This window comes from Cyprinus carpio, chromosome B9 (genome assembly GCF_018340385.1).
Source record: "Cyprinus carpio isolate SPL01 chromosome B9, ASM1834038v1, whole genome shotgun sequence".
Taxonomy (NCBI): Eukaryota; Metazoa; Chordata; class Actinopteri; order Cypriniformes; family Cyprinidae; genus Cyprinus; species Cyprinus carpio.
In genome coordinates, this window is record NC_056605.1 from 11934946 (window position 1) to 11949505 (window position 14560).

General features: G+C 37.4%; 1 protein-coding gene across 3 annotated transcripts in view; it reads left to right on the forward strand.

Annotated features, from left to right (window-relative positions):
- Positions 1-14398, forward strand: part of LOC109063874 (ATP-binding cassette sub-family B member 6-like) — a 30363-nt gene extending 15965 nt beyond the window's left edge. The window contains exons 14-20 of one of the 3 annotated variants that reach the window (XR_006155577.1): positions 3512-3686; positions 4087-4199; positions 4280-4374; positions 9458-9526; positions 11769-11946; positions 14043-14143; positions 14362-14398. Coding sequence is in view for 2 of the 3 variants with exons in the window: in XM_042730950.1 (XP_042586884.1) it covers positions 3512-3686; positions 4087-4199; positions 4280-4374; positions 9458-9526; positions 11769-11889 (573 nt within the window). In the remaining variant the exon portion in view is untranslated. Of the gene's footprint in view, positions 1-3511; positions 3687-4086; positions 4200-4279; positions 4375-9457; positions 9527-10808; positions 11392-11768; positions 12161-14042; positions 14144-14361 lie in introns of those variants that run through there. The other 2 variants (XM_042730951.1, XM_042730950.1) reach the window with 2 other exon arrangements.
- Positions 14399-14560: the final 162 nt, after the last annotated feature.

The window sequence follows — 14560 nt, forward strand, 5'->3', positions numbered from 1 at the left end:
AGCTGAACATAACCGGTCATATCCAATCATATTGTGATTGAGGCATTGCCTCCTCTCATGTGACTTTCCCCCATTCGTTCTCAGTTACCCCCAGCAAATTCACCTCCCGCTTTAGGGGGTCTGTTAAAACTCATTAGGCTCAGGAGAGGTGAGAGAGATGCTGGTGTCGCTGTTGGACAATGTTTCTTTAGAAAAACGAGTGATTCATATACTTTTTAATGTTATATTTTGTAATATTGGTGTTTTTAATTTTGTACTACAATTTTATTTTCATCCCATATTTTGAGGAGGCACTGCCTACCTTGCCTCCTCAGAGGAAATGCCCCTGGTGTGCAGGCAGTTATGTTATCAGCTGCTTTGCTCTTTAAATGCTGACTGGCTGTCGTTATAGTTCTAGTGTGGACTTTCCTACTTCCCTCTTTGAATTAGAACGATTAACTTCATAGATATAGTTATCATACTTGTTGTGAATGGGGCTTAACTTACTTTTATTTTTCTGACTCCGTGCAAGATTAAGTTAGTATCAGGGTCTTAAAGCAATTTTTTAACAGTTCTGACTTATCCTCTGTTAAAAGTTTGTTTACATGCGGTCTTGGAAATGCAAGCGTTGCATTATCATATCTTGTGAATTCAAATATGTTGGACAATTAGAAACAGGCCACACTGATATGCAAGCACACATTTTATGAACTGAGGAAATTAGCTCCTGTCAGCATATAGAACAAGTGCAACTGAGTAGTTGACACAGGCTATTAGTAGAACTACTTGATTGTTCCCTACTATTCTATACTACTGTATCTGAATCTACAGAGCGAATGCAATGTTCCTTACTGATGGAAAACTACTTTAACAACATCACCTGAAAGCTGAATAAATAAGCTTTCCATTGATGTATGGTTTGTTAGGATGGGACAATATTTAGTTGAGATACAACTATTTGAGAATCTGGAATCTGAGGGTGCAAAAAAAAAATCTAAATATTGAGAAAAGTGCCTTTAAAGTTGTCCAAATGAAGTTCTTAGCAATGCATATTAATAATCAGAAATTAGGTTTAGATATATTTACAGTAGGAAATTTACAAAATATCTTCATGGAACATGATCTTTACTTAATATCCTAATGATTTTTGGCATAAAAGAAAAATAAATAATTTTAACCCATACAGTGTATTTGTGAATATTGCTACAAATATACCCCAGCGACTTAAGACTGGTTTTGTGCTCCAGGGTCACATATAGTAGCGTTTTTGATAGGAAGAAGGAAAAGATGATCAAATGCAATCAATATCCAAATGCTGTACATAATGGGAAAAATGTGTGAATTATTTGAGAGTGGACATCCATGTTTTTCCTTTACAGTCAATGTAAAAGTGCAATCTTTAAAGTATACTGTAATTGTGCCAGTCTTGTCCAATTTGTATCTTCGTAATTTACTTTTCTTTTTTTTTTTTTTTTTTTTTTTTTTTTTGATTGAACCTAAATGGCATAAATGTGCTAATGTCTTTTACTTTTATATAAAAAATTCTTTGTTCTCGAGATGATTGAGAATGCTGTTGCAGATAGCACCGGAAACCGGAGCAAAAGTGCCGTCTCGTAGGATAAAAGTTGTATTGTGAAGGGACAGATGCTACACTCCCATAAAGACCTGGGAAGCCATTTGTGTTTCACAGGCTGCAGTAAGCCCTCTCTCACCCGGCCCAGTCTGATGTTAATTAGTTCATAAATTAAGGACATTGACTTTTTTTAAGAGCCAAATGAATGGGAAGAAAGAATGGAAAGACGGCGAATTAAGCACACTAAAAAACAGGCGAAAAATAAACAAAAGAAAAAACAAAAAAGCAAACTTCAAAGGGGGATCTAATTCGTCAGGCGTTTGAAGTGAAAACACTGAGGCTGGTTCCACTCGCCACATGGATTAATGGTCGAGTGAACAGCCAGAGCACCACACGCTCTGCTCTCTCTCACTCTGTCATTATCACTGCTCCGAGACACAGGCTTTTCTTTAAAGTGATCCAAGAATAATTTTGAGTCTCTCTTGTTGTGGGTAAGATTGCGGTCAGTTTTTCTTGCAGCAGTTAGTTCGATTCTGATGGTACATCATTGAGGTTTGTTGGGTCAGTTTTCCTAAGTTGAGTGCAAAAGAAAAAAACATTTCTCTAAGCTCCTCTAATAGGACACAGAGAGCAAATTAGATGTTATCACAAAATTTTATCTTCACTACCAATCGTTGAGCTGGTAATACCTGCTATGACCTCATTGACACACGCTCTAATCCATATTGATAATCTCCCTTAATTGAATATTGATTTGTAGAGACTCGTTCTACAGATAAGACACCTTGACATTCCCTTTAATAGTTATGGCATTAAAGCCCCATTTTCTGGTTCTTACATGTATTAAGGATTTCTGCACATCTTTTCACTCACTTATCTTGCTATTTTGTTTCAAATTCTGTCACAAAATTATGCCTGTTCTCCCAATTTATCATTTAAGTTAACTTTTGAATATTTTTAAAATGTCATTTATTCCTGTGATGAAAAAGCTGAATTTTTAGCAGCCATTACTCCAGCCTTCATAAAGACTGGTGTTATGAATATTTTTGGGGAAGCCATATTTTCAGGATTCTTTGATGAAAGTTCAAAGGAACAGTTTTATTTGAAATGGAAATCTTTGGAGTCATTCTAATGTGCCTTTTAATGTCACTTCTGATCAAGTGAAGGCATCCTTGTTCAAAATCTTACAAATGTTTGAATAGTAGTATATGTTGTGTATAAGTGCTTTTGAGGCGGAGTATATTGTTGCTCTCTCGTTGGTCTGATTGCTTCTACTTTGTAAATCACTTTGGATAAAACGTCCGCTGAATGACTAAATGTCTTGACATGAATGACAAACGTAACTTACCCTAATATTTGTGTTTAGACTAAAGCAGAAGCATACAAGAATGGCATTCAGATGGAAACGGCATATGGGGGTAGATCATCTCTGCAGCAGGGCTCTTGATACATGGCTATAAGGGGGCCAGCTTAGCACATCCTTAAATTTTGTGCCCATTCCAGACCTACTTTGTCTTGTCTCTGCTCCTCTTTATGCTGTTTGAAACCCTTGATGTCAGCTGGCACTGCCTCACAGAGTTTGCCAGGCTTTGGATCTCGGCAGGGGTCTATCGCCGCACCCCTCCCAACAACAGGCAGCATGTGAAGATTGTCACCCTGCTTTATAATTGGGGTTTCAGATCTTCAGAGCTTGGGACCCATTCATAGCCCATCAGCACCTGGCTCCTTAGCTTTCAAAGGCAGTGGAGACCTCCGAAACCTCAGGTGGTGAAATACTTTAAAGTTTGAGGCCCACCTGTCTGCGATTCACCTGTTGTTATAATATAGGGCTGTGTAGAGCTAGATAGTCTTTGTGTGAAGTTGCAGAGAAAACAATCATTTGCTCATACAGCAACACCTATGAGAATTTCTAGTTGACTTATTTGAATGACTTTTCTTTTTTTATCTTCATACATACAGGTGAAACAGAACTCTCTTCGATCGTACATTGGTGTAGTTCCTCAGGACACTGTTCTTTTCAATGATAACATCCGTGAAAACATTCGCTATGGACGCATCTCTGCAAGTGACCAAGAAGTAGAAGAGGCTGCAGTGGCTGCTGATATCCACCATAAGATATTATCCTTTCCAGACGGTAGAGGACTGCTATATTTTCATAGCTGCATTTATTTATTTATTTATTTTATCTGTTCACGGAGTACAGAGGACGTTTCTCAAGCTTTATGATCTCCACATCCTTGGAATCCATGCACTACCATTTAACACCTCTTAGGCTCACCAAGGCCTCATTTATTTGATGATAATATTGAGAAATATTATTACAATTAAACAAACTTTTTTTATTTGAATATATTTTAAAATGTAATTTATTTCTGCGATGGCAAAGCTGAATTTTTAGCAGCCAGTGTCACACTGCAGTGTGTATTGATCACAGTTTTGAAAGAACAGATATAGGATTGTAATAACACGATGTGTGTATAAATGATTACAGAATGTTCACTTTTCTCTGAACAATACCTTTTTGAATATGACAGGATATGATACTGAGGTGGGTGAAAGGGGTCTGAAGTTGAGCGGAGGGGAGAAACAGAGAGTGGCCATCGCTCGCACAATCCTGAAATCCCCTCGCATTATTTTGCTTGATGAAGTGAGTAAAGACCCTCTTGAAGGTTCACAATTAATGATATGGTTTTGTACTCAGTCTGGATTCTCAAATTCTGCTTTCAGGCTACATCTGCTTTGGACAGTCAAACAGAGTGTAACATTCAGGCTTCTCTCGCTAAGGTGTGCGCCAACCACACCACTCTGGTCGTGGCACACAGGTAAGTCTATTTCATATGCTAACAGAAGTGCTAAAGAGCTCCACATTTGTATAATAATAATGTTTATATAAACATTTAACATAAAAAAGATGTAAAAATGCCACTGGTGTGACTTCCATGGACTTGTTACAGTACATTCTTTTGGGAGGATTAAGTAACTTGCTTAGTTATTCCCCACACATACAAAATTATGCCACCATTTCACTAATGTGACTGCACCTTTATATCTGTTTTAATGCTCCACTATGAGTAGGCCTTGAAATATAGACATGCCATCAATGCTTTTGTCTACTGCTCTGGGTTCTAAGCTTTATCCCTCAGATAAAATCATGTATTGATAAAAGGTTTTGTTGGGCCATCTGGGCCACATCTCTCGCATTAATTAAATTAATCTGTTTGTCCTTAAACCCAGTGTCTTCAGAAAAACGCCCTAGTTCAGAAATGAAAGGTGTATGACGGATAATCCAAACAATAGCAATCAGTTGTCTCGCCAATAAGATAAAGCTGTACATGACATGGTAGCTGAGCTCATATTTTACACCTAAATGTTTGTGGCATAGTCCATTAAACATATATTTTATTTGTTATTTTTTTAAATATCTTCAGGGTATCAGTATCTTGCTTTTTTCTGGATTTTATGAAAACATTACAGTCTACACCAGTTCGAAATTATTTGTCATTATCGCCCTTGAACCTAGAAAAACATTTGCTTACATTAACAGCATTTTTAAATTGCAGATTTGGCTAAATAAATGTAATAGATTACCTGTTTTGGATAAACAATCAGTGTAAATGCATGTTGATTTCAGGCATACTGGAGAAGTTCTGTTGAGTTTTGTCAATGCAGTTGCATGTGCCTATCCAATTTTTTAGTCAGCTGGCAACATTTAAAACATCTGTTTAGTGTAGTGGATGATTAACAGGTGAGTGGGCCTTTACTGGACACTAATAGATTAGTGCTTACGCTGCAGATGTGATTTGATCACATGGGTGTCTGACCACCTCAGGATGTGGTTTGAGTGATCTGACCACAAAACCTGTGTACTGCTGTATTTAGTTCTGTTCACTTGGGATTAAATGAGAGTGAAGTTGGTGATCAAGATATTGGTCTTATCATAGCAGGTGTTAGCAAACTAGAAAAACTGTGTTTATTTTTCATAAAGTTTCAGCGGTCTGTCAGAGTTTTACTATGAAGTGTGCACCTATTCATTAAAGACCCTTTATTATCAACCATTGTTTTAACACCATGATTTAAATAAAGCCCCATTTTACAGTACTTTACAAGCATTAAAGGGATACTCCATCCCAAAATGAAAATTTTGTCATTAATCACTTACCCCCATGTCGTTCCAAACCCGTAAAAGCTTCGTTCATCTTCGGAACACAATTTAAGATATTTTGGATGAAAACAAGGAGGCTTTAGACTGTCCCATAGACTGCCAAATAACTAACAGTGTCAAGGTCCAGGAAAGTATGAAAAGCATCGTCAGAATACTCCATCTGCCATCAGTGATTCAACCGTAACATTATGAAGCGACGACAATACTTTTTGGACATGAAGAAAACAAAAATAACGACTTGATTCAACAATTCCTCTCCTCTGGGTCTCTCCAAAGCAGCATAGTGCCATTTTGGCAAATCTGAGCAGTACACGGGCGACGTACGCTCTTCTGTATGAGCCATGTCACAAGGATGCATTTTTTACGTGTATTTATTTACACTTTGGTTTGAAAGAAAACAGCGCAGTAACCCTTTAAGCCATATAGTGCAGAAGAATGTCACTAATTTATATATAGATACTGATGAAACAATGGCAAGTAGCTAAGTAACAATCACTAATAATTCATTTAGAAGAAGACGTCTTATTGACGTCATTGCAGCATTGACTGGAGCTGAATTCCAATTGACAGGGTCCTTATGCAGGGTTCACTGCTCCCTTCTCCCTGAACACAGGATATCTGTTGAAGTTCACTTCATCTGACAAAAAGTGCGTTCGTTCAGAACACCTTGCAACGTCATCAAACACAGACGACACTTGCGTTGATTCATGCATATTAGAGAAGTTTAAGGTTGGATGATATAATATACTTCTTCAAATACACTACTGTGCAAAAGTTTGAGGTCAGTAAGTTTATTTAAAATTTTATTTAGAAAGGGTGCATTAAATTGATTACAATTAATTTAAATACATTTATAAAAATGCTTTTTGGTAATACTTTAGTATAGGGACCAATGCTTACTATCAACTGCTGTATTATTATTGCTTATTAGCATGCATATTACTAGCACATTGGCTAATTATTTGTACTTATAATTACTTAACTACCTTACTAAGCAGTGATTAGGAGTTTGAAGCAACAGTTGTAGTTAATAGTTAACGAATAGTGAGAATTGGACCTTAAAATAAAGTGTGAACTGCTTTTTATAATAATAATAATGCTTTTATTTTAAACTTTCTGTTAATCAAAGAATCCTGAAAAAAAAAGTTTTCACAAAAATATTAAGCTGCACAAGTGTTTTTAATGTTGATAATAAGAAATGTTTCTTGAGCATCAAATTTACATCTTAGAATGATTTCTGTAGGATCATGTGACGCTGAAGCCTGAAGTAATGACAACCATCACATGAATAAATGAGATTTTTAAATATATTAAAATAGATATAGATAAAATATATTAAATTAAATGAAGCCTTTGTGAGCATAAGAGACTTCTTTCAAAAACATGAAACAAATCTTATAATATACATGTTTGTATTATTAATTTAATATAAATTGTCACATTTGAAGAGTATGTTGAACCTCTATAAATGCTTTCACTGTATGACTGCTAGCATATACTCACATTAGTATTTACTACTTTGTTGTCAATTCGTTTAGTTGTACATCCACCTGGCTTACAGTTTCTTCTCATCCTTTCTAATTAAATACTGATTCAGATTCAGTGCTCAGATTACAAATGGACATCTTACAGTTTATGTTGAGGCATTGTTAGTCATAAAATGAAAAACTGTACAAATATGTACCAAACTATTTTTTGTCTATTTTTAGAATCGTTTCACCTCTAGTCCCCATACGATAGTGTTAGATAAAGGTCTGCTGTGTCCTCAACAGAAAACACGTGTGCGCCTGCTAGTTATTAGTGTGGAATTATTTTGTATTGGTGTTTTATGAGAAGAGCGAACACTTTTGACGTTATTCAAATGCCTCGCTCACTTCCTCTCCTCTGGTCACCTTTATTCTGGTCTTTGTGTCACATTCCACTACTCTCGTACTCCTGCCGTCGCTCTTGGAAAGCGCCTCTGCCCGTCCAGCGTCTCTGTTTCCTTCTCCCTAATGTTTTTCCCTCGGTCTCTTATTGCTCTCCTCTTTAGAAAATTGTAAACACATCAGGATCTGAGTCTGCGAGCTTTGATCCTGCCCAGCCTCTGAGACAGTGGTGTCACTTTGATCTGTTTTGGGGTGGTGGTTTTGGGGTTAGCGATCAATAAAGAAGTCTCCGCTCCTTTGTTTGAAGATGAAGGGCAGCTGAGAGGATGACCTGCAGAAGGGTTTTGGGTGTGAATTAAAGGAGTAGTGTGTGTGGATTAGATTAAGAGGGATCTAGTGCTTAAAGACTCTGCTGCTGCTTTAAATTAGGGAATGCGTTTACAGTACATCGGCAGCTGAATCGTTCTGCTTTGTGAACAGGATACAAACAAGGATTACGTTTTTTTCATGTGATGCAGGAATAAAAACAGGCTTTAGGGGCAGAGTAAGGGACCTGTTTCCTGTCTGTGCTCTTTAAATGTGAAGTCCAATGTTTTTAATATTGCAAATATTTTCTCCTACCTAAATGATTATGCAGACAAGAAGAAAGCTGTTTGTAGGTTGAAAATATTGTTGCTTAATGGAGCCAGCAAAGCATTGCCCATGTTTTCTTTGAGCATCCTGACCAGCCCAACACAACAATGTAGATTTGAGGCAGGGCTTTCCTTTATATTTCCAATAAGTGGAAAGTCACAGAAACACTTAATTGACAGAAAATCTCTAGCAGGCGACCAAAAATGTGCAAGTCTGAATGAGAAGAAATAACTCTTAGATACAGAGAAAAACTTTCCAGATATTGCATGTAATTTGGTAGTAACATGTAAAGTGTAGATCATTTTAGTGTAGCTGAGATGTAGGAGTATGTGTAAAGTATTTTGTAAAAGCTTTGCAACTGTTTTTTATCACGTCATTAGAAGCACCCCATTAAATTGGGATCGTCTGTTACATAGAGACTACTAAACACACAGAAGTTTGTTTTAAAGTGCAAATTACTGAAAATGAAAATGTGTAAATAAAATTTAGGATAAACTTGACTCGCATCCTTAAAATACTGTGAGTGTGTCCCATTGTGTAATCAAAAGTTTTACACACACTTTCCATGAAATCTATCATGGAAGTAGAAAAATGGTTAAGTGCAAAGACCGAAAATGTGGGTATAGGGACAGACCCATTTTCACAACAATCTTGCTCAGCACTTGCTTTCATCACTTCTGTTTTTCTTCTTGTGCACTTGTTTATTCTGCCGCCAAATCAACATGCTCAATCGGCTGAAAGAAAACAAACAGGGTGGTTCGATTAGTGCCAACAGTTTGAAACAAGCCACAAAAAATGCCTGTCATTGGCCGATGGCCGAGCCTCAGCTGGGTTTGTCATGGCCTGAAGATGGTTTTCAGGAAACCTCTATGAGAATAGTTCATTTTTGTTATTCCTTATGATGATGGTGACATTTCTGTTCACTCTGAGGTATATTATCAGCTACAGTATCAGCTCAGTATCTTTTGTTGGATACATTCTGTTCAGTACTGAAAAGCTGAAAATTATTTTTTTATAAAGGCTGATAACCAATATTTAAAAAAAAAAATACATTTAAATAGCTACAAGTGAATTTGGTCATCACAACATTATAATGTACAATATGATAAATGATATGATTGTCAGGTTTGCTGAAGGTTACATTTAATTAACATTATTCAATTATTAGTTTGATAGAGATCAACTTTTAGTGAGCGTTAGATCATTTCTATTTAATGCAATAATGTTCATTTGTATTTTCAGGTTATCCACCATCATCAAGGCCGATCAGATTCTGGTTCTTCATGATGGGCGGATTGCAGAACAAGGAAGGTCAGTTGTGTGTGTGTGTGTGTGTGTGTGTGTGTGTGTGTGTGTGTGTGTGTGTGTGTGTGTGTGTGTGTGTGTGTGTGTGTGTGTGTGCGTTTGTCCTCAAGCTTCTGTTACTCTGAGAGAAAAACCTACTGTAAAGTTTCAAACGACACCCCCTGCGTGGCCTTTTCCCCCTCAGAATAAATATAAAAGAGGAAATGTGACACCCTCTCTGTTCTGATTGAGTGAAATTCCTTTGGTTCAGTGGAGAGTGAACCATAGAAGACGTGTTGGGACAGACAGGGTCTTCTTCATCCTTAGGAAACCTAAGATCTGTGTGTGAGAGTGCATCCCAGAGGCGGTGTTCTTGTTATCAGTCAATCTGTAGTCTTAACCTGAGGGCCGTCTGAGTGTGTCCTCATCTTCCCAGAGACAGGATATAGTCTCTCAGTGTCCGAGCGGTCCACACCCTGCCTGAACGGTGTGTCCTGTCTCGCTGCAGGCCCTCAGGTGGTACACACACACACAGAGTTCCTCCCTTAAACCTGATGGACACACACACAGAGTGTTCCACTAATGGATTTTTCCATTCATCCTGGCCGTTCAGCCCTGGTTTTAACCCTGTGCTCACTGTCCTGCACTTCGGCCCTTTGATATATGAGCTACAGCCAACAGACCGTCCGCAAGACACACACAGCCATCAGGGATGTAACTCCACACCTCGCAGATTCAGCCCTGACTGACACTGCGATGTAAACACGACCCACACAGGCTTTTAACCCACAGGAACAGCGTATCGGAATACACACGTTCACAGGAAGACAGCGAGGTGGGTACGTCCATTCAGGGAGGTGAAGGGTTAATGCTTTCAGAATAGAGGAATTAATAGATACACCTTGTGCTGCCCCCTTAACAGGCTACTTCCTGAAAAGAGATGTCTGTGGTCTGGGAAATCTCTGGGAAAATATTTGACAAGGAGGGAGGATGCAAGGTTCACATGGTCATGGGAAACCTGGAAGTATCCCGGAATTTTTAAATAGCGATTTTTCAGGCCTGGAAAAGTCATGTATATTATTAGTGACTATAAATCATCCTGGTTAATATTCAGGTAATTTAATATAATATAAATGATAATAGTTTTTAAAATAATAAAAATATATGCTTATATATACACACACACACACACACACACACACACACAGTGAGGCCAATTTCTTTATTTTTGCTGTTGACTGAAAACATTAGGGTTTGACATCAAAAGATGAATATGAGACAAGATCAACATTTCAGCTTTTATTTCCAGGTATTTTCATCTGGATCTGATAAACACAACTTAGAGGATAGCATCTTTTCTTTGAACCCACCCATTGCTCATGTTACCAAAAGTGTTGGAACGTGACTGACAGGTGTGTTTTGTTGCCCTGGTGTGTCCTATTATATTGATTATTCAAACAATAAATGGCACAGAATGTCTGGATATGCCTGTGCAGACTGCATTTATAGTTAGACGTGTAACCAACGTGAAAACCAGAGAGCTGTCTATGGGTGTAAAACCAGCAATTGTGAAGCTGAGAGAAGATGGAGAATCATTTGGAGCCATTGGAACAATGTTGGATAAACACTGGCCATGTTATTAATGTATACAGGTACTAATCCACTTGTGCAGCTGCTACAAAATGCTTCCTCAGGTCCATTTGAAACTTCTAGTGTGATCTTCCACTACGATAAGAACATTTTCCACACTCTCGTTCCCAGAGCTCAATGCCCCATATACTGCGTCTGCTTAACTTTTGATGTCATACTTCTAAGTAATTGATGCTTCCACAAACTTGACCCTAGACCGACCCTCATAACTCTGTTTTAGCAATCTGAGAAAAGGAAAGAAAAGGAATAGAGATGGTCCTGAGAGTTTCCTCACCATTAAGTGATTTCTGGAACCAGAGGGAAGCTTTCATTTGGCTTCTCCGACCCCCTGTGAAGCTGAAATGCTCTGAAGTCCCTTTAAGATTAGCCAGTCCACTTTGGCAGTGCTTTGGGCAGCTGTTTTCAGTCTAGGTTATAGTCAAGAAAATCTCCTATTTTAAAGGTACAGTACATGTCAAAAAAACTCAAAAACCATTGACAGTGTTTAAGATTAACTCTTAAGTTTTCAAAGAAAAACAGAAAGATGAAACTTCCTTGTGTTGCAATTTCTCTCGTACACTTTTCTGCAAGTGGTCTGTCTGTTTACAGTATCTTGTGTCTGACTGCTCTCTGTCTGTAGGCACGAGGAGCTGCTGGCCATGGGGGGACTGTACGCAGCCATGTGGTTAAAACAGCAGCAAACCCCAGAGTCAGAGGTCTCTACAGATGAACAGCCGCAGGAGCCACAGCAGAGCGGCTGAAGCGGATGGAGCAGCGATGATGATGAATGGTGATGGGTGAAATCAATCAGGAAAATGGTAAAAGAGTTCATCTCAGACACAGGGGCACCAGACTTCACAAAAGTAATAAACCACGAAGAGTGTTTCTCAGGGAAAGGTGTCATTAAAAATCTACCAATCATTGAGTACCTCTAAATATGTTAAAGGGTTAGTTGACCCTCATTTTGTTCCAAACTTGAATGACTTTTTCCTTCTGTGCAAAATGAAAGCAGATACTGTGTTTTGATTTTGTTTTTTGTTGTTGACAAGTAGTTTTTCATTTTGTTTTATTTTGTGTACAAAAACACTTCTGTTACATTGTTTTCTTTTTCTTTATATTACTTGTAACACTTTTGTTTACATTTCTCTCCATCACTGTAAACTGAGGAGATGTGGAGGAATCTCAGTACCTCAATACAGATGGGAATTGTAGATAACATGTTCACTTGCTTAGGGTCATATTTCTTGCATTATAATGCCGGCACAAACATTTTAGTCACATTATATATTGCGGTGTTCATGTTACTCTGTATTTACATAAGTACATAGTAAATCTAATGAACTACATGTACTTTCCATGTGCATTAAGTTTTCTTTGATGTTATCTGTAGTATTAAATTTCAGTAACATGAATTTGTAAAACACGAATATATTATTTAAATTGAAGTATGTGTAACATGTACACTGTAAAAGAGTTCTCCAAAAACATAATTTTAAAAAACCATCAGACCTCTTTAGGCTGAGCCAAAATTTTTCACCAAAGTGTGAATGCTTCACCAAACCACATTAACTATCATCCCCCTTCACAATCAATCTATCATATCTGTTTTGTCCACATCCACATTTATAATTTGAGATCTGAATATGGAAAATACATTTAAACCAATATTTTAATATTAGAGACATGACTTGAGAGGTGTTTGATATATATTCAATTTTTTCTTTCTTTCTTTTTTAAATAGGTCTTTATTGATTTCTAGTTTGAATTGAAACAATTTGTATTTTTGAATGTACTTAATTGAACAAGGAATTGCATTGATTTTAAAAGATAAACTGATGGATATTAAAGGGACTTGCATGAACCACAGAAAAAAACATCTGTAGCCTTTGGATATTCTTAAAATGATAATGTGCTTTATGAGGAGCAGATGCTGCCTTTCATGGAAACATTAGCTAGGTGTTTTGTACCTTTTTTTGTGAAATGTGCACAAGTTGGTCAAGTGCTTAATTTTAAAAAATAAAGTCTGTAAATAAAAACGATCCTGTCTATGTACAAAAGTTAATTTATTTAGAGTATTTACATCTTTTCACTCCAGCTATGGTTTAACACAAACAATGACATGTATAATCCTTTAAGACATTAAAATCCATTCATTAAGTAGAACATGACAGAAATATTTACAGGATAACACATTTCTGAACTATACAAAAACGGATATTTATCTTTAATGGTTTAGGCTTAGAGTTAAAGACTGGCTACAATGCACTGAGGTTTGATGGGGCTTTGGCCCACTCACATCAATACTATAAGAAAAGTATGAAGAAATGGGAGCCCATGTGAATGTTTAAAAGTTTGGGGTCAGTAGGTTTTTTTTAATTAAGTAATACTTTTATTTAGCAAGGACACATTAAATTGTTCAGAGGTGATGGTAAAGATGTTTATAATGTTTAAAAGATTTCTGTTTAAGATAAATTCTGTTCTTTTCTGTTAAATGCTCTACTTTCTATTCATCAAAGAATTCTGAAAAAAATGCATCACGGTTTCCACAAAAATATTGTTAAAAATAAATAATGATAAATGTTTGATAATAAATGTTTCTCGAGCACCAAACCAGCATATTAGAATGATTTCTGAAGGATAAAAATCCATTTTTAAAAGGATTAAAATATTTTAAAATGGAAACGTAATTTTAAATTTTAAGAAAATTTCCAAATATCACTCTTTTTACTGTTTTGATCAAATAAATGCAGCCTTGCTGAACATTAGAGACTTGCTTCTTTCAAAAACATTTAAAAAATAGTACTAACCCCAAACTTTTCAATGAGAGCGTATATTTCTGAGCAAGAAGATACACTGCAGAAAAATACTGTCCTACTGTCTGTAATTTCTGAAGAATGTGTATGAATTCCCACAGGAGCTGGCGTGGGGCCTGAAATACCTTCTCATCACTGTCAACATTATCAGCGGCTGGCGATTAAATGTTTGTGGAGATAAGCGAATACTGCGGACAGAGTGGTTAGTACAGTGTGGAATAAAAGGTCTGACTTAAATACATGCTTGCAGAGCCCAGTGTCTGCTAGAGTCCAGACGTGGTGAGGGAACATTTCTCATTACTAAATCATGCTGGACCGCCCTGTCCCTTACTGAGCTGAAGGAGGGACAAGGAGATTTGTCCTGAAATGTTCAAGTGAGTGTGAGGTGTGTTTCAGAGTGGCCTTGTCACCATTGTTCAGTTCCAGGCGCGCCCTGTGCGATGACCCACGGAAGAGCACTCTGGTAAAGGAGCGCGGATGCCCCTGTGCTGAACCCCCACGGCAGGCGGAGAGAGGAGAAGTTTGCATGGGACGCTCCCCACGGGACGCCTTCTACGGAGCAGCAAGCAGGGGAAATGAGGTTCAAAGTGAGGACATGTCAGACGCTTTCTCTCTCTGT